A 21,569-nucleotide genomic window follows, 5' to 3' on the forward strand; every position below is an offset into this window, starting at 1 on the left:
CTTGCTAGGGGGAAATGCAGGTTTTAACTAATTAAATAAACAAAGAATATGATCTACATGATCAGTCTCTGTGTGTAAAATAAAAAATAGTTAGTTTCATATTAACTCGCAGCTAAAAAATGTAAATTAAGCAATTCAATGTTTTGTTGCCTAGACTTTACTGCAAATTACACTCAAGTCTTGAGAAACAAACAATACACTGATGTTGCAGTTAGCCATGACAGCCTTTATAATAGAATGCTTGTGACCACACACAAATATTGCACTTGGGACAAAAGCATCTTATTTTTGGGCAACAGAGCACATCATTACGTTGTATGCTTTCTGTCTGTGGACATCTGTTCTACAATGTGCCAGCAAAAGAGGGAAAGTGTGTGGTGTTCCTTTCACCTCTATAGTGGCATCCAGCTTAAGCCAGCTCCAGCTACACTTGATCCCTGAATCCACTTGTTGATCAAGCAATGCCTAATTTTCATCTAATTCTAACATTCTGAAAATTAACCACATACTGTAGAGGGAAAACATTAGTTAACAGATAGTGGTTCGTTTGTAAGCTAGTTAAGATTTCGCACAGATTGCCAGGGTCCAGTAAGTACCTAACGGGCAGCCTAGTGGTTAGAACTTTGGACTAGTATCCGGAAGGTTGCAAGATCGAATCCGTGAGCTGACAAGGTAAAAATCTGTTGTTCTGCCCCTGAACAAGGCAGTTCATGCACTGTTCCTAGGCCCTCATTGAAAATAAGAATTCGTTCTTAACTGACTTGCCTGGTTAAATAAAGGTGAAAAATAAAAACTTTTTTTACCTTTTTTATTTATACAGGTTTTTTTTCCTCATTGAGATAACATCTCTTTTCCAAGAGAGACCTGGCCAATAGCAGCAGAGGGAACAATGATTCAGACAAAACAACTTACTTACATACACTAACACAACATTAAACAAAACTATAAACACACATACAGTACAACAAAAACATTGTACATTAAAAACACAAATGTTTTGGCTAAAAACAGCTGGCCTAAAAACAATTACACTCTTCTATGATATATATACATCGATCAAGTGTATAAACTCCACCAACGAAACTAGATCATCACGTTTTAAAATGTTTGACAGAATTTCAGAACCACAGAGCTAAGTAACTAAAACTATGTCTACCATGTCCTGTTCTAATTTTTTATTGGGGGGCGGGTGACGAGCTCAGACTGGGATTTTTCTTTTGTTTTTAACAGTCATCCAACTCGGAATCTCTGGTGTCATGACGTTGCCCTCTTTGGGTACAGCAAGCCCCATCCCCTTCTCCCTGTCTTCTACACCCAGGCTGCTGTGATCAGAGAGAGGTTGTAAATTCCTGAAGGAGATTATTTCCTCATGGACACAGTATAGAGAGAGGGAATTTTCATAGAGAACAAAGGAATTTCTTCCACCTCACAGAACTTGAGGTCCGAACAACATTTATTTTCTGGAGAAGATATAAAAGATCGGTGAAGAATTCAGCTACGAACTGGTCCGTTTGGTACAATTTTGTGAAACTTATGGGAGACAATACGGCCACATTACCATAACGCTGTTTATATAATAGCCTCAGATATGTTTACATCTATTTGTTGTATAAGATGAATGAGGATGATACTGTTTGTAAAATTCTGTAAAGTGATTTTTGGACTGTTTAATGAAGGAAACTCCAATTCCCTTTTGAGTTTAACTAAATCAGAGGACTGCCCATGAGCCCAATTAGGGTCGGGCATCCTGGGACAGGCCCTTTTACGCAATTCCAAATAAAAAAAACACTTTGAGAATTTCTCAACAGGCCATGTTTCCCTCAATTACGAGAGGACAAAGGTTGCAGACCAGCTTACCTTGATAACGAGAGGGCCAAGATTTGAGTCGATGGCTGAATCTTTTAACCATACCACGTGGTTAAACTCTTAGACTATCGATACCAACAGAATAAGAACAAGTCTTTGATATGAATTACTAGTCTGCAGCTAGGAATTCGGTATCATTGAACGCGAAAACCGACAACCGCCGAAACATCAATCCATAACGATATTAATGAATGTCACTCTGAACTATCCATTCTAACCACGTCAGAGAGGGCGGACAGACTCTCCAACAGAAACAAACTTTTCAACAGAGACCCCGACGACACACTGAGAGTAATATATATATATATATATATATATATGATTTCAATTGTTCCTGAATGAGTGAGCGTTCATGTGCAAAGGATTAGCATTTCAATTGTTATAATTATCAACTGTGTGTTGTCTTATCTCAGTCTACCCCCACTTCCCTTTTGTACAACAAGCCGCTATGCCGGTTTAGCCCACTAGGGAACATTGCCCTATCATTTCTTGTAACCATATTTACTTTGTTTGTTTGTGCACTTCTGTGATTGTTTAGTTAGTTAATAAAAAAATTATTTAAGACAATTGATGTATGGATGACTCAGAGTGAAGACTGGGTTCGTGCAGATAACCAACAATTTACGACGCTTGGAGTGAGACTAACGTGAGGTAAAATAAAGAATAAGTAATTAATCGGAAGACTAATTGATCAGAAATAAAATATCTGAAAAGTTATATTAGGAAAATTATAACTTTAATCTGAATATTTTCCTTGGTGCCCCGACTTCCTAGTTATTTACATTAGTTAATCACCAAATGCTAAATTAAGTCTTCAGTTAATGATAGTAAAGACATGACACTGGCGTCTTTTCTCTGACCTGAAAATCACTGTCACCATGCAATCCTTCGTCTATACATTTCTGTGGGGATGTCTTCTGGTTAAAAGCAGGGTTTGAATTGATGGGATATGTGAGGATTTCGGCCTTGTTATAGAGACGTGCAAAAAGCATATGTTACCACTTGTTTGCTTAGTCGTAGGAAAAGCAACAGTCCAGATTTTATAAAGTGATCTAGGCTGTAACGATGATAAACTCCACAATTATTTCCAGTCTACTAACCTATCGAAAGTCTTGCGCAGCCTAAACATCACAGGAAAATGTGGTTGGTTTATTAAATGCTTCATAATGTAGAGCTATGCAACATACCAAAACATTAGAATCGGTATGGGTCTATTCATCGACCAAACACCTTAATAGATACAAACATTATTCAGGAGAATCCCAGCCTGTTTTGATCACAGATCATAATGAATCCTGAACATTTAAGCTGTTTGTCATTGATTTAGCACACAATTGCTTACATATTTGATACACGTGTAGACCTATATTTAATCTGGAATTGACAAACAAAACCCTGACTAGGATCCTGACTTTCCCCCATGTCATATTTATTACCAATTAGGCTAAATGTATGCCTATTAATTTGCATAGGCTAACCATTGTGATTAATGCTATTTACCATCTTCTGCTTTTTATGAATAAACAGGCATCAGAGTAAACATAATTTCAATGCGCCCCCCCACACACAGACAATGCATGTATTTTTTTATTTCACCTTTATTTAACCAGGTAGGCTAGTTGAGAACAAGTTCTTATTTACAACTGCGACCTGGCTAAGATAAAGAAAAGCAGTGTGACACAAATAACAGAGTTACATGTGGAATAAACAAACATACAGTCAATAATACAATAGAAAAGGTCTGTGCAAATGCGGTAGGATAAGAGAGGTAAGGCAATAAATAGGCCATAGTGGCGAAATAATTACAATATAGCACTTAAACACGAGTGATAGATGTGCAGAAGTTGAATGTGCAAGTAGAGATACTGGGGTGCAAAGGAGCAAAGTAAATAACAGTATAGGGATGAGGTAGCTGGGTGGGCTATTTACCATTGGGCTATGTGCAGTGGTCTGTGAGCTGCTCTGACAGCTGGTGCTTAAAGTTAGTGAGGGAGCTATGAGGCTTCAGTGATTTTTGCATTTCGCTCCAGTCATTGGCAGCAGAGAACTGGAACGAAAGGCAGCCAAAGGAGGAACTGGCTTTGGGGGTGACCAGTGAAATATACCTGCTGGAGCGCCTTCCATTGGGCGGGTGCTGCTATGGTGACCAGTGAGCGGAGAGAAGGCGGGGCTTTACCTTGCAAAGACTTATGATGACCTAGAGCCGGTGGGTTTGGCGATGAATATGATGCGAGGGCCAGCCAACGAGAGCGTACAGGTCGCAGTGGTGGGTAGTATATGGGGCTTTGGTGATAAAACGGATGGCACTGTGATAGGATGTAGTCTATTTGCTGAGTAGTGTTGGAGGCTATTTTGTAAATGACATCGCCAAAGTCGATGATCGGTAGGATAGTCAGTTTTACGAGGGTATGTTTGGCAGCATGAGTGAAGGATGCTTTGTTGCGAAATAGGAAGCCGATTCTACATTTAATTTTGGATTGAAGATGCCTAATGTGAGTCTGGAAGGAGAGTGTACAGTCTAACCAGACATCTAGGTATTTGTAGTTGTCCACATATTCTTAGTCAGAACCGTCCAGAGTAGTGATGCTGGACAGGTGCTGGCAGCGATCGGTTGGAGAGCATGCATTTAGTTTTACTTGCATTTAAGAGCAGTTGGAGGCCACGGAAGGAGCGTTGTATGGCATTGAAGCTCGTCTGGAGGTTAGTTAACACAGTGTCCAAAGAAGAGCCAGAAGTATACAGAATATTGTCGTCTGCGTAGAGGTGGATCAGAGAATCACCAGCAGCAAAAGTGACAATTGATGTATACAGAGAAGGGAGTCGGCCTGTGAATTGAACCCTGTGGCACCCACATAGACTGCCAGAGGTCCGGACAACAGGCCCTCCGATTTGACACACTGAACTCTATCTGAGAAGTAGTTGGTGAACCAGGCGAAGCAGACATTTGAGAAACTAAGGCTGTTGAGTTTGCCGATAAGAATGTGGTGATTGACAGAGTCAAAAGTCTTGGCCAGGTCTACGAGTACAGCCGCACAGTATTGTTTCTTATCGATGGCGGTTATGATATAGTTTTTGACCTTGAGCGTGGCTGTGGTGCCCCCATGACCAGCTCAGAAACCAGATTACATAGCGGAGAAGGTACCTGTGGAATTCGAAATGGTCAGTGATCTGTTTAACTTGGCTTTCGAAGACCTTAGAACGGCAGGGTAGGATAGATGTAGATTTGTAGCAGTTTGGGTCTAGAGTGTCTCCCCCTTTTGAAGAGGGGGATGACCACGGCAGCTTTCTAATCTTTGGGGATCTCAGATGATATGAGAGGTTGAACAGGCTAGTAATAGGGGTTGCAACAATTTCGGCAGGTCATTTTAGAAAGTGAGGGTCCAGATTGTCTAGCCCAGCTGATTTGTAGGGGTCCAGATTTTGCAGCTCTTTCAGAAAATCAGCTATCTGGATTTGGGTGAAGGAGAAATGGGGGAGGCTTGGGCAAGTGGATGTAGGGGGTGCAGGGCTGTTGATCGGGGTAGGGGTAGCCAGGTGGAAGCCTTAGCCTTTGCTTTCCTGTGTATATTGGTTCCTAACTTCCCTGAAAAGTTGCATATCGCGGGATCTATTCGATGCTAATGCAGTACGCCACAGGATGTTTTAGTGCTGGTCAAGGGCAGTCAGGTCTGGAGAGAATCAAGGCTATATCTGTTCCTGGTTCAAACATTTTTGAACGGGGCAGGCTTATATAAGATGGTGAGGAAAGCACTTTTAAAGAATAACCAGGCATCCTCTACTGACGGGATGAGGTCAATATCCTGTCTCCTAGAGATGAATGTACTTTGGTGCGAAAAGTGCAAATCAATCCCAGAACAACCACAAATACCCTGTGAAGATGCTGGAGGAAACGGGTACAAAAGTATCTATATCCACAGTAAAACGAGTCCTATATTGACATAACCTAAAAGGCCGCTCAGCAAGGAAGAAGCCACTGCTCCAAAACCGCCATAAAAAAGCCAGACTATGGTTTGCAACTGCATATGGGGACAAAGATCATACTTTTTGGAGAAATGTCCTCTGGTCTGATGAAACAAAAATGGAACTGTTTGGCCATAATGACAATCATTATGTTTGGAGGGAAAAGGGGAGTCTTGCAAGCTGAAGACACCATCCCAACCGTGAAGCACAGGGGTGGAGCATCATGTTGTGGAGTGCTTTTCTGCAGGAGGGACCGGTGCACTTCACAAAATAGATGGCATCATGAGGAAAGGAAATTATGTGGATATATTGAAGCAACATCTCAAGACAAGCTTGGTCGCAAATGGGTCTTCCAAATGGACAATGACACCAAGCATACTTCCAAAGTTGAGGCAAAATGGCTTATGTTTTACCTTTATTTAACTAGGCAAGTCAGTTAAGAACAAATTCTTATTTTCAAAAATGGCCTAGGAACAATGGGTTAACTGCCTGTTCAGGGGCAGAATGACAGATTTGTACCTTGTCAGCTCGGGGGGTTTGAACTTGCAACCTTCCAGTTACTAGTCCAACGCTCTAACCACTAGGCTACCCTGCCACCCCAGGGGACAACGAAGTCAAGGTATTGGAGTGGCCATCACCTAGCCCTGACCTCAAACCTATAGTGAATTTGTGGGCAGAACTGAAAAAGGATGTGCGAGCAAGGAGGCCTACAAACCTGACTCTGTTACACCAGCTCTGTCAGGAGGAATGGGCCAAAATTCACCCAATTTATTGTGGGAAGCTTGTGGAAGGCTACCTGAAACATTTGACCCAAGTTAAACAATTTAAAGGCAATGCTACCAAATACTAATTGAGTGTATGTAAACTTCTGACCCACTGGGAATGTGATGAAAGGAGTAGAAGCTGAAATCAAGCAGAATGCTATTATTATCTACTATTCTGACATTTCACATTCTTAAAATAAAGTGGTGATCCTAACTGACCTAAAGACTGGGAATGTTTACTTGGTTTAAATGTCAGGAATTGTGAAAAACGAAGTTTAAATGTTTTTGGTCAAAGTGTATGTAAACTTCCGACTTCAACTGTATTCATGCATTAAATGCAAATACCTGGGAGGCAAAATAAGCTAAATAAAACATAAAGATATGCCCATACATATGTGTGTCACATACACATGGCATCTCTGATCTGCTTGCCTCATTAAATTAATACTAGGACATTGGTAGCCAGGATTAGCTATATCAAATCAAACTTAGTCACGTGCGCCAAATACAACAAGTGTCGACCGTACCGTGATATGCTTACTTACATTTACATTACATTTAAGTCATTTAGCAGACGCTCTTATCCAGAGCGACTTACAAATTGGTGCATTCACCTTATGACATCCAGTGGAACAGTCACTTTACAATAGTGCATCTAAATCTTAAAGGGGGAGGGGGTGAGAGGGATTACTTATCCTATCCTAGGTATTCCTTAAAGAGGTGGGGTTTCAGGTGTCTCCGGAAGGTGGTGATTGACTCCGCTGTCCTGGCGTCGTGAGGGAGTTTGTTCCACCATTGGGGGGCCAGAGCAGCGAACAGTTTTGACTGGGCTGAGCGGGAGCTGTACTTCCTCAGTGGTAGGGAGGCGAGCAGGCCAGAGGTGGATGAACGCAGTGCCCTTGTTTGGGTGTAGGGCCTGATCAGAGCCTGGAGGTACTGAGGTGCCGTTCCCCTCACAGCTCCGTAGGCAAGCACCATGGTCTTGTAGCGGATGCGAGCTTCAACTGGAAGCCAGTGGAGAGAACGGAGGAGCGGGGTGACGTGAGAGAACTTGGGAAGGTTGAACACCAGACGGGCTGCGGCGTTCTGGATGAGTTGAAGGGGTTTAATGGCACAGGCAGGGAGCCCAGCCAACAGCGAGTTGCAGTAATCCAGACGGGAGATGACAAGTGCCTGGATTAGGACCTGCGCCGCTTCCTGTGTGAGGCAGGGTCGTAGTCTGCGGATGTTGTAGAGCATGAACCTACAGGAACGGGCCACCGCCTTGATGTTGGTTGAGAACGACAGGGTGTTGTCCAGGATCACGCCAAGGTTCTTAGCGCTCTGGGAGGAGGACACAATGGAGTTGTCAACCGTGATGGCGAGATCATGGAACGGGCAGTCCTTCCCCGGGAGGAAGAGCAGCTCCGTCTTGCCGAGGTTCAGCTTGAGGTGGTGATCCGTCATCCACACTGATATGTCTGCCAGACATGCAGAGATGCGATTCGCCACCTGGTCATCAGAAGGGGGAAAGGAGAAGATTAGTTGTGTGTCGTCTGCATAGCAATGATAGGAGAGACCATGTGAGGTTATGACAGAGCCAAGTGACTTGGTGTATAGCGAGAATAGGAGAGGGCCTAGAACAGAGCCCTGGGGGACACCAGTGGTGAGAGCGCGTGGTGAGGAGACAGATTCTCGCCACGCCACCTGGTAGGAGCGACCTGTCAGGTAGGACGCAATCCAAGCGTGGGCCGCGCCGGAGATGCCCAACTCGGAGAGGGCGGAGAGGAGGATCTGATGGTTCACAGTATCGAAGGCAGCCGATAGATCTAGAAGGATGAGAGCAGAGGAGAGAGAGTTAGCTTTAGCAGTGCGGAGCGCCTCCGTGATACAGAGGAGAGCAGTCTCAGTTGAATGACTAGTCTTGAAACCTGACTGATTTGGATCAAGAAGGTCATTCAGAGAGAGATAGCGGGAGAGCTGGCCAAGGACGGCACGGCACGTTCAAGAGTTTTGGAGAGAAAAGAAAGAAGGGATACTGGTCTGTAATTGTTGACATCGGAGGGATCGAGTGTAGGTTTTTTCAGAAGGGGTGCAACTCTCGCTCTCTTGAAGACGGAAGGGACGTAGCCAGCGGTCAGGGATGAGTTCATGAGCGAGGTGAGGTAAGGGAGAAGGTCTCCGGAAATGGTCTGGAGAAGTGAGGAGGGGATAGGGTCAAGCGGGCAGGTTGTTGGGCGGCCGGCCGTCACAAGACGCCAGATTTCATCTGGAGAGAGAGGGGAGAAAGAGGTTAGAGCACAGGGTAGGGCAGTGTGAGCAGAACCAGCGGTGTCGTTTGACTTAGCAAACGAGGATCGGATGTCGTCAATCTTCTTTTCAAAATGGTTGACGAAGTCATCTGCAGAGAGGGAGGAGGGGGGGGGATTCAGGAGGGAGGAGAAGGTGGCAAAGAGCTTCCTAGGGTTAGAGGCAGATGCTTGGAATTTAGCGTGGTAGAAAGTGGCTTTAGCAGGCCTTAACCAAGACCTTAACCAACAGTGCAGTTCAAGAATAGTTTAAGAAAATATTTACCAGATAAAAAGTAACAATAACGGGGCTGTATACAGGGGGTACCGGTACCAAGTCAGTGTGCGGGGGTACAGGTTAGTTGAGGTAATTTGTTGTTAGTTGAGGTAATTTGTACATTTAGGTAGTGGTGAAAAATTATGCATAGATTAACAGTGAGTAGCAGCAGTGTACAAAACAAATGGGGGGGGGGGGTCAATGTAGTAGCAGTAGCAGCGTATCTAGTCTCCTAATAATTGCATAACGGTGCAAGTTAGACACGTTCCTGTTAAATAAATACTAATAAAACATGACAAGTCATTTGATAATTTACAATGACGACCTACCCCGGCCAAACCCTAACCCGGACGACACTGGGGCAATTGTGCTTTGCTTTGCCTTGTCACATTTTATGCACCCAGCTAAGGCATTGGATGGATCAACTTACACTGAGATGGGCACAGGGGTATATGTAGTCATTTTTAGTGTGGTAGCAAATTAGTTGAGCAGGAAAAGAGGATGTGGTTGCTTGTGGAGGGAGATCAGTGTGGGTAGAACAGCTGCAGTAATGCTGATTGGTTGCTCTGGCTCATTACATCTTGACTAACAGCTGAAAAGCCGTCATTAACATACTCCCGGAGATGGCAATATATTCAGTATTCACTGAGTGAAGTAGCCTACCATCTCCATTTTACAATTTGTATTCATCAATTAAATAAATGATACTACAGCACATTCAATTGAAATTATTGTAGGCTATAGACTACTCCTGTATCTACCTTGTACAATAACATAATCATTGAATGAAATTGCATACCCGTCCACGTTTATAATTTAATTGAACCATTAAATAAGTAATACTAGCACATCAAATTACGTTATTGAACACTAGCCTACTCCGCTATCGATACAGTAAATAATGTTGCCTACGTGCTTTTGACAGTATGGGGCAGCAGGTTAGCCTACTGGTTAGAGTGTTGGACTAGTAACCGGAAGGTTGCAAGTTCAAACCCCCAGCTGACAAGGTACAAATCTGTCGTTCTGCCCCTGAACAGGCAGTTAACCCACTGTTCCTAGGCCGTCATTGAAAATAAGAATTTGTTCTTAACTGACTTGCCTAGTTAAATAAAGGTAAAATACGTTTTCATCAAAAAAATATTTTCAAATCAACCACATTTGCCTTAACACAGTAGACCTAAATATTTCCTAACAATATCACAACATAAATATAGCCTACTTACTCCTCAGTTGGATCAAGGACATCTTGGTAATTATTTGAATAGTCTCTAATAAGGAAACTATCTGGGACAGACACTTGAAAATGACTTCTGCCACACATTTATGTTTGAGTTGCCGCCTAGCTCTCAAATAGCATGCCAGTCTCACTATGAACAGTCACTGCAATCCAGATTCCTTGGGACGTACTTAGCCTTTACTAACACTAAACTTAACCAATTTACATTTATACTTGATAGGTGTGGACATCCCAAGGACCCCGAATAGCACCTATGAACTCCTCTGAAAGCCGTGGACACAACTCTTATTGGTTGTTTGATGTGGAACTGGTAACAACAGTCTGTGATTTGGCTAACAACATTTAGATCTGTATACAGCGAGATAAGATAACATAACATGCCACGTGCTGTTGAGGGAAAGAAAGATAATCTATAGATTGGGCATTTTTTCTAGGCCATTAGCGATATCAGGAAATACACAAGCCGTAGGCTACACTATAGTTCAAGGTGGCTACGTTGGAATGTCTGCTTGCACAGGAAAAATGGTATGTTTCTAACATTTATGGTTGAGATTGAATTAATATAAACTATGCACATTATGACTTTCATTAACACTTAACGCAGGAGTCACGCAAACGTTAGTACGGCATTAGTGTCATGTCAGGTGGTACAGTTGCCTAGGCTTATATGTCCCTTATCACCCCCCATAGCATTCTGTTTTGTGAACGATGGGCTGAGCCTTGGATATAGCAGCCAGTATTGCTCCAAACGCGCATCACTCGTTTGCTTACAGCCAGTAGTGATCCCACCCCATCGGATCTACACGAATCACGTAGGTCACCTATTTTAGATTCAAAACGTCAAATTTCACTGAAAGGTGACTAGTTTGCATCCCTGCAACCCTCTCTCTCTCCCCACCTGCACAATTTCACAATTTCATCACGCACGTAAGCAACTAGCTTGCCTGCTCTAGCCGCACTGATTGGTGAAGTAATTTAATTAGCGAAATGTTAAAAAAGGAACTGGATCAAGAGCCTTTCTGTCTAATTCGTTTTTTTCGTTTTGAGTTAGATGTATAACTTTGAGCTGGGATGTCTGTCCTGCGAATAGTTTAGGTCAAATGTTTGCACTGCACTTGTTAGCATTTAGTTAGCATTCTCTATGGGATTTTACATGTACTTGTTAGCATTGCTAACCTTCGGATTGCAGTGGGGTTTGAAAATGGCGCCCCTTGTGTTCAGTACTGGTATTACTGAATATCCCAGGATGGCACAAGGTCGGTATGACAATCTCGATCCCTCCCAAGCATACTGCCAGGGTCCAGGTCTGACAGAATCTGTGCGGAAGATCTTGGTGCTGCTGTAGGCTCTCCTTGGTTGGGGAGAAAAGCACCAGATCATCAGCAAATGATAGACATTTGACTTCATATTCTAGTGGAGTGAGGCTGGGTGCTGCAGACTGTTATAGTGCCCTTGGCAATTCGTTGATGTATACACTGAGTGTACAAAACATTTAGAACACCTGCCTAATATTGAGTTTGCAATTTGTTGGACCATGGACTCTACAAGGTGTCGAAGCGTTCCACAGGCCCATGTTGGCACCAATGCTTCTCACAGTTGTCAAGTTGGCTGGATGTCCTTTGGGTGGTGGACCATTCTTGATACACACAGGAAACTGTTGTGTATGAAAAATACAGCCGCGCTTGACATAAAAAACCAGTGCCCCTGGCACCTATTGCCATACCTCATTCAAAGGAGCTTAAATATTTTGTCTTGCCCATTAACCCTCTGAATGACACACATACACACAATCCATGTCTGAATTGTCTAGAAGCTTAAGTAATGTTTTTAACATTTTCTCCTGCTGTTCATCTATACTAATTGAAGTGGATTTAATTTGTGACATCAATAAGGGATCATAGCTTTCACCTGGGTTCACCTGGTCTGTCTGACCTGGAAAGAGCATAATGGTTTGTACACTTGGTGTATGTTGGAGGGCGGGGCTCAATCTGCATCTCTGTTGCACCCCACAGCCCTGAGGGGTTTGAACTGTACACTTGTTTGTGTATGGTCGTGGCCAAAGGTTTTGAAAATGACACAAATATGAATTTTTACAGTCTGCTGCCTCAGTTTGTATGATGGCAATTTGCATATAAAGTGGAGCAAAAAAGTATTTAGTCAGCCACCAATTGTGCAAGTTCTCCCACTTAAAAAGATGAGAGGCCTGTAATTCTCATCATATGTACACTTCAACTATGACAGACAAAATGAGCGAGAAATCCAGAAAATCACATTGTAGGATTTTTAATGAATTTATTTGCAAATTATGGTGGAAAATAAGTATTTGGTGACCTACAAACAAGCAAGATGTCTGGCTCTCACAGACCTGTAACTTCTTCTTTTAGAGGCTCCTCTGTCCTCCACTCGTTACCTGTATTAATGGCACCTGTTTGAACTTGTTATCCATATAAAAGACACCGGTCCACAACCTCAAACAGTCACGCTCCAAACTCCACTATGGCCAAGACCAAAGAGCTGTCAAAGGACACCAGAAACAAAATTGTAGACCTGCACCAGGCTCAGAAGATTGAATCTGCAATAGGTAAGCAGCTTGGTTTGAAGAAATCAACTGTGGGAGCAATTATTAGGAAATGGAAGACATACAAGACCACTGATAATCTCCCTCGATCTGGGGCTCCACACAAGATCTCACCCCGTGGGGTCAAAATGATCACAAGAACGGTGAGAAAAAATCCCAGAACCACACGGGGGGACCTAGTGAATGACCTGCAGAGAGCTGGGACCAAAGTAACAAAGCCTACCATCAGTAACACACTACGCCGCCAGGGACTCAAATCCTGCAGTGCCAGACGTGTCCCCCTGCTTAAGCCAATACATGTCCAGGCCCGTCTGAAGTTTGCTAGAGAGCATTTGGATGATCCAGAAGAAGATTGGGAGAATGTCATATGGTCAGATGAAATCAAAATGTAACTTTTTGGTAAAAACTCAACTTGTTGTGTTTGGAGGACAAAGAATGCTGAGTTGCATCCAAAGCTACTGAGAACCATACCTACTGAGAAGCATGGGGGTGGAAACATCATGCTTTGGGGCTGTTTTTCTGCAAAGGGACCAGGACGACTGATCCGTGTAAAGGAAAGAATGAATGGGGCCATGTATCGTGAGATTTTGAGTGAAAACCTCTTTCCATCAGCAAGGGCATTGAAGATAAAAATGTGGCTGGGTCTTTCAGCATGACAATGATCCCAAACACACGCCCAGGCAACAAAGGAGTGGCTTCGTAAGAAGCATTTCAAGGTCCTGGAGTGGCCTAGCAATTCTCCAGATCTCAACCCCATAGAAAATCTTTGGAGGGAGTTGAAAGTCCGTGTTGCCCAGTAACAGCCCCAAAACATCACTGCTCTAGAGGAGATCTGCATGGAGGAATGGGCCAAAATACCAGCAACAGTGTGTGTGAACCTTGTGAAGACTTACAGAAAACGTTTGACTTCTGTCATTGCCAACAAAGGGTATATAACAAAGTAGTGAGAAACTTTTGTTATTGACCAAATACTTATTTTCCACCATAATTTGCAAATAAATTCATTAAAAATCCTACAATGTGATTTTCTGGATCTTTTTTTCTTCTAATTTTGTCTGTCATAGTTGAAGTGTACCTATGATAAAAATTACATAAGTGGGAGAACTTGCACAATTGGTGGCTGACTAAATACTTTTTTTACTCCAGAATGTTATGAGTGATCAGATGAATTGCAATTCATTCAAATGAACTGAATCCCCCAAAAATATTTCCACTGAATTTCAGCCCTGGCACAAAAGGACCAGCTGACATATCCGTGATTCTCTCGTTAACACAGGTGTGAGTGTTGACAAGGCTGGAGATCACTCTGTCATGCTGATTGAGTTCGATTAACAGACTGGAAGCTTCAAAAGGAGTGTGGTGCTTGGAATCATTGTTCTTCCTCTGTCAACCATGGTTACCTGCAAGGAAACACATGCCGTCATCATTGCTTTGCACAAAAAGGGCTTCACAGGCAAGGATATTGCTGCCAGTAAGATTACACCTAAATCAACCATTTATCGGATCATCAAGAACTTCAAGGAGAGCGGTTCAATTGTTGTGAAGAAGGCTTCAGGGCACCCTGGAAAGTCCAGCTAGCTCCAGGACCGTCTCCTAAAGTTGATTCAGCTGCGGGATCGGGGCACCACCAGTACAGAGCTTGCTCAGGAATGGCAGCAGGCAGGTAGGTGTGAGTGCATCTGTACGCACAGTTATGCGAAGACTTTTGGAGGTTGGCCTGGTGTCAAGTAGGGCAGCAAAGAAAAAAACACTTCTCTCCAGGAAAAACATCAGGGCTCACTCACAATTCTTCGTGAGAACATAGCCATGAATAAAGAGTGGTACCAACACATCCTCAGAGAGCAACTTCTCCCAACCATCCAGAAACAGTTTGGTGACGAACAATGCCTTTTCCAGCATGATGGAGCACCTTGCCATAAGGCAAAAGTGATAACTAAGTGGCCTGGGGAACCAAACATTGATATTTTGGGTCCATGGCCAGGAAACTCCCCAGACCTTAATCCCATTGAGAACTTGTGGTCAATCCTCAAGAGGCAGGTGGACAAACAAAAACCCAAAAATTCTGACAAACTCCATGCATTGATTATGCAAGAATGGGCTGCCATCCGTCAGGATGTGGCCCAGAAGTTAATTGACAGCATGCCAGGTCGGATTGCAGAGGTCTTGAAAAAGAAGGGCCAACACTGCAAATATTGACTCTTTGCATCAACTTCATGTAATTGTCAATAAAAGCCTTTGACACTTATGAAATGCTTGTAATTATACTTCAGTATTCCATAGTAACATCTGACAAAAATATCTATAGACACTGAAACAGAAAACTGTGGAAATTAATATTTGTCATTCACAAAACTTTTGGCCACGACTGTACATGGATTTTATGTTTTATGTTTGTTTTTTTACCCCAACTCCGCTTTCTATCAATTTATATAGCAGACCCTCATGGTAAATTGAGTCGAAAGCTTTTTTGAAATCAACAAAGCATAATAATACTTTGCTTTTGTTTTGTTTGTTTGTCAGTTATGATGTATAGGGTGAATATCTGGTCTTTCGTATGGTAACTTCGTAAAAAGCCAATTTAGATATTTGCTCAGGACGTTTATTTTACTGAGGAAATGTAGGAGTCTGCTGTTAATGACAATGCAGAGGATTATTTCTCTGACTGCAACATCAGATGACACACAAACCCACACACACAGTCTTAACTGGGTTATCAGCCTCTGTCTGGGCATGTAACACTCTATTTCTGCCTTAAAAGGGAAATGTTTCTCTGTTTTATCACTGGAATAAGAATAATATTCCTGCTCTAACACACAGGAATGTCTAGTGGTATATTTAGTATCACACACACACACACACACACCATAACTCCTCATCAGACGGAGTTACCGTACATTTCTCCAGTGTTTGCTTTCTTACACCAAATCTTTTACACAGAACATGACACATTTATACCTCAGACAGCCCTTCTCACTACCAGCACCCCCTCCTTCCTCAGCTCCACCCTTCCTCCTCACCTCTACCCCTCCCTTCTCCACCCCTTTGTCCTCTCCTCACTTGCACCCCATCGCCCTCCCTCACCCCTTCCCTCCTCACCTCCACCCTTTCTCTAGCTCTCACCCAATGTCCCTTCTCAATTCCCCCTTCTCTCCCTCCAACTGACACAAGTTGTATCATTGCTTTAAAACAGGGACAATTTTTTTAGATTTTCTGAAGAATTGGGGGTATGTCTCATTGCTGTGTTTAGACTATAAGATCATGTTGAAATGTTTGACAAACGTAACTCTTTCCTCTCTTTCTCTCCCTCGCTCCATCTCCAGTGTGAGTCTGATGAAGAGTAAGTTGGATCCAGAGGGCTTGGGGATCGTGCTGCTGGCTCCGTTCCTCCTGGAGTTCTTCCCTGATCAGGTAACTGAAGAGGAGCTGAGATACTTCAAAGCTGCAGCAATATCCATAAAACAAACTGCGAAGACCGATAAACAAGAAATATCTTTGGCGTATGCATGTACGTACATGAGCGCTTCCGTTTTGTTAGTGGTTTGTGGCTGACGATGGATATGAATTTGTTGAATCAAATCTTTTACAGCAATGCAATGGTGACTGAAATGTTTAAATATATGTTTACACAAACCCCTGCTCAGACAAGGTCTCAGTGGCAGGGAACCATTTCTGAAGAGAGGGAGAGCGAGAGGCAAAGAGAAAGAGGTGGGAAAGGGAGGTGGGGACAAAGAGAGAGGAGCGGGAAGTGTGTTAAAGTGATCAGGGCTTCGGGGACTCACCAGAGGAATGGCCCTCGGCTACAAAGAAATTATACTGCCATTAGCCAACTGGAGACAGACACACACACACACACACACAGACTGAGGTTATGGTTTCACATAAACACACTCACACAGTCTATTAGCATTCTGGAACGTCCCAACAAAGTGTTTGGGCCTGTGTCGTTATTGACTGGGTTCTAATATAGGCTGTTCTGTGGGATTGGGGTTAGGGTTTCACATGCGTACACACACACATACGTGGGTTATGGGTTTCAGGCTAAAGTATGCTGAATTGTCTGTGGGTTAGAGAATGTTCTCTAGTCAAACTGTGGGTTCCGATATACCCACATCTTCCTGAGCAGAGTTATCGACACACACACCCCAGGGATGATTGTTAACTGGTTTATATATTGTTTTTACAGGATACTGGAATCCCAGACTCCTTTCCTGTCTACCACTACAATGGCCTGAAACAGTCCAACCACAATGAGAGGGTAAGATATATGTAACCAATGTGAAATGGATAGCTAGATAGCGGTGGTGCGCCCTGATAGCGTTTCAATCGGGTGACGTCACTCGCTCTGAGACCTGAAGTAGTTGTTCCCCTTGCTCTGCAAGGGCCACGGCTTTTGTGGAGCGATGGGTAACGATGCTTTGAGGGTGGCTGTTGTCGATGTGTGCAGAGGTCCCTGGTTCGAGCCCAGGTTGGGGCGAAGATGGACGGAAGCTATACTATTACATTGATGCTGTTGACCCGGATCACTGGTTGCTACGGAAAGGGAGGTCAAAAGGGGGGTAAGAATTAGAATGTAATGTGTGTGTGCATACTTGACTGTGTGTGTGTGTTTCTCTTTGTCAGGTGGAGTATGTGCAGGGTTCAGCCCTGGTCCTGGGCTTTGAGGACCCTATGGTGAGGACAGATGACACTCCAGTGAAGCGCTGCCTCCAGACCAAGTGGCCCTACATAGAACTGCTGTGGAATACTGACCGCTCCCCTTCACTTAACTAACTCAATGCTAGGGTCGTAGAGGACTGACTGATCTCTAAAGGAAAGAAGTCCACAAAGACTGAGAGACACCGTGCATGTATACTGCTGCACACACAGGAATTTGCTCACTGTCCTGGGCAGGAGAAAAACACACACAGAACATATACGCCACTACACACACTTGACATACAGACACACTTGTTTACTGTTAACTCTGTTGTGTTTTACATGACTGTAAATGAAGTCACAGGATGTTTTTGGTTTGTTGTAAAAAGCTGAATGACTTATCACTCTATAGATGACTCTGTTTTATACTCTGGGATATATTCACCTAATAAGAACTACATATAAAGGAGATAGCTGACCTCGTTGGAATGTAAACCTGTAACTGACTGACTGGATCTATGCTTCTGTACCACCCAGCTGTCTGACTGTTAAAGAGAAACAACCAAAGCTTTTTCCAAGACGCGCGTGCACACACACACACACACACACACACACACACACTCTCCTATTCTAACTACAGCTAAGTTAGTTTGACCTCTTAGTACTGAGGCAGGGTATCCCTGACCCAGATTAGGTTTACTGCATTATCTCCATTGAAATAGTCCAGGAGCAGCCTAAATCTGGGGCTGGGAAACTAGCCTCAAGGGTTTTCACAGCAGATTAGAGTAAAAGGGTAACGCACACACATACACACACCCTGGTGTTTACAGCATAAAGGGACCAATCACAGCAGCGATATGAGGAAATTCCTCCTGTTTAGTGGTTTGACCTGGGAGTAGAATCTTTGGCTGGTTTTACACTTCGAGTGACTTCTCTCTTCATACCAACACAGGAAGTGATATGGTATTCATGTATTTATTGCCCCCCCCCCCAAACTAATAAACCGTTTTTCTTCACTTGTGTGATGTTCGATGTTGCAGGCGACTGCCGACTGACTAATCTACACATCACCTTGCATCGTAGTCTCACATAACCATCCGTCTACTTGCATCATAAGTAACTACTCATTATTGTTTATAGATCAGTCAGTCACAATTTACCCACAATTCATCATTGATTTCAACAGAATGCTCTCGAACATGTATGTATGTTTGTGTTTGCATGTCTGTCAGTATGTGTGTTATTGGAAAGGGGATATCTCTGTTTGTTGGATGAGTCTGGGAGATAGAGAGAACAATAACGGATGGTTGAACTATTGAGCGCACACTGAAACTCATACAAATTAGAATGCTTTTACCTGGTGAATGACCATCATAACACAGGCATGTGGCACACCAAAGAGAGGAGCACTACTCTTGTTCTAGTCCTCTTGGTGTGTGTACACGCACACGCATGTGTATCCTCGCCAGGTAAAGTTTCTAAGAACTGATATCCTGTTGAATATCTGAAGTCTCTTTTCATTCTGTTCATCTTGGATTTACACGAAACAGTTGAGAAAGAACAGTCCACCTCTATCAACATTGTTCAAAAGGGCAATTTTAAGAGTGCTGTTCACGTGTGTGTACACTGGGTTAGACTGTCCACCTCTGGATGCCTGCACACAGCAAGAAGAAACATGCTCACACAGCATATGTGCTCTATGAGAATGGCAGGTATACAGGCACGGTACATTCTATGTTTGTGTCTTGTCTGTTGTTGGTCACCATATGCATGTGCGAGACCATATGCTCGTCTGTAATGTAATGAGCCACTATGGTTCCATCTGTCTCTGGAGTTCAACATTGACATTCACTCAGGAAAAAAAAGGATCATCCCTTTTTCAGGTGCTTGTATTTCAAAGATAATTTGCTAAAATCAAATACCTTCACAGATCTTCATTGTAAAGGGTGTTAGTGATCCCTTCACGCGCCATTCCCTTTAGAGGGATCGTTTTCACAACATCCTGTGAAATTGCAGAGCGCCAAATTCAAACTACAGAAATATCAATATTCAAGATAACCGAAAATATAAGTATAATACATCAAAATAAAGCTTAATTACTTGTTAATCCAGCTGCAGTGTCAGATTTCAAAAAGCCTTTACAGCGAACACAGACCATTTGATTATCTGAGGACAGCGCCCCGAATACAAACACATGAAAATAATTTTCAACCAGGCAGGTGGTGACACAAAAGTCAGAAATAATGATATAATAAATGCCTTACCTTTGAAGATCTTGCTGCACTCCAAAATGTCCCAGAAACATCCTTTTGTTCGATAATGGACTTTAAACCAGACAGGACTGGCAAAAAGTGCTCTTCACTGACGAGTCATGGTTTTGTCTCACCAAGCGGGATCGATTTGGAGGTGGAGGGTCCATCATGGTCTTGGGCGGTGTGTCACAGCATCATCGGACCGAGCTTGTTGTCATTGTAGGCAATCTCAATGCTGTGCGTTACAGGGAAGACATCCTCCTCCCTCATGTGGTACCCTTCCTGCAGGCTCATCCTGACATGACCCTCCAGCATGACAATGCCACCAGCCATACTGCTCGTTCTGTGTGTGATTTCCTGCAAGACAGGAATGTCAGTGTTCTGCCATGGCCAGCGAAGAGCCCGGATCTCAATCCCATTGAGCATGTCGGGACCTGTTATTTCTGAGGGTGAGGGCAGGTGCCTTGGTGGTAGAGTGGAGTACCATCTCACAGCAAGAACTGGCAAATCTGGTGCAGTCCATGAGGAGGACATGCACTGCAGTACTTAATGCAGCTGGTGGCCACACCAGATACTGACTGTTACTTTGGATTTTGAACCCCCTTTGTTCACGGACACATTATTCAATTTATGTTAGTCACATGTCTGTGGAACTTGCTCAGTTTATGTCTCAGTTGTTGAATCTTGTTATGTTCATACAAATATTTACACATGTTAAGTTTGCTGAAAATAAATGCAGATGACAGTGAGAGGACATTTCTTTTTTTGCTGAGTTTACATTAGCAGGGAGGGAGGGAAAGGATAGATTGAGATGGAGAGAGAGGTACGGACAGCAAGAGGAGTGCCGAGAGACGTCATGAAAGAGATTGAGAACAGCAGAGGGAAAGAGAAGGGGGGGGGGGTAAAGGAGGAAAAGGGCATGCGAAGGGGAGGGGTTAAGGAGAGTTGGGGAAACTTGTCTGAATTCTCCATCTGGTAGGTCAAGGTTGTTCACTGTGACTCCCTCTCATCACCATGCAGCCTCAGATTCTATAACACACACACACTCAGACACACACAACATACACAACCCCACCTGGTTCATATCACTTGTCTGAAAATATGAAGAAGTGGTTTTCAGTAACATCCTAACTCTACACACGCACACAGTGACATAGAAATGCATACGTTTCAGCCTAAGTACTTCATTTTGGTCCATAGCTAAATAAATGGTTACTAAGGTCATTACAGATGTTTGGACAATGTGGTCCACATAAGTCATGTTACTCCAACACAAATGGACATAAAGCATCTCCTAAACATGTTCCTCATAACAGCTGAGAAAGACCAGTACTCCCCAGCACACAGTCACAGTTTTACAGCTCACTATGACTATATGAGACTTTCCGTCTTTTGACAACAAACATTCTAAAGTTCAGATTAAATTAAAACTATCCTGATGCTGATTAGGAGCAGACTGAGTTAATGCAGAAACACACACACAGGACACACACACACACACACTGGAGGAGTGATGTGAGCATAGTGGATTTTTCTGCTTTGATAAGATTACACTGTATATCTACAGGATGTTGGCTATGCAGGCAAGATGGCTAAAAAAACGCACACCCACACATTGTGTCTGGATCAGAATAGGCTACGAGTTTATTTATAGCTTAACTTTTGGGAGAGGACTCGCGCAGGACAGGGGATTGGTAACGCGTGCGTTGAAAACCCATCACACACATACACAC

At 43.3% G+C, this 21,569-nt stretch overlaps 1 protein-coding gene across 1 annotated transcript in view; it reads left to right on the plus strand.

The window, feature by feature from the left end:
• mindy3 (MINDY lysine 48 deubiquitinase 3) overlaps positions 1–18,600 on the plus strand; it is a 50,925-nt gene extending 32,325 nt beyond the window's left edge. Inside the window, exons 13-15 of the mRNA XM_046313554.1 lie at positions 16,270–16,357; positions 17,133–17,204; positions 17,570–18,600. Coding sequence (XP_046169510.1) covers positions 16,270–16,357; positions 17,133–17,204; positions 17,570–17,719 — 310 coding nt within the window. The 3' untranslated portion in view covers positions 17,720–18,600. The remainder of the gene's footprint in view (positions 1–16,269; positions 16,358–17,132; positions 17,205–17,569) is intronic.
• The last annotated feature ends 2,969 nt before the right edge of the window (positions 18,601–21,569 follow it).

The sequence above is a fragment of the Oncorhynchus gorbuscha genome, linkage group LG19 (genome assembly GCF_021184085.1).
Source record: "Oncorhynchus gorbuscha isolate QuinsamMale2020 ecotype Even-year linkage group LG19, OgorEven_v1.0, whole genome shotgun sequence".
NCBI lineage: Eukaryota > Metazoa > Chordata > Actinopteri > Salmoniformes > Salmonidae > Oncorhynchus > Oncorhynchus gorbuscha.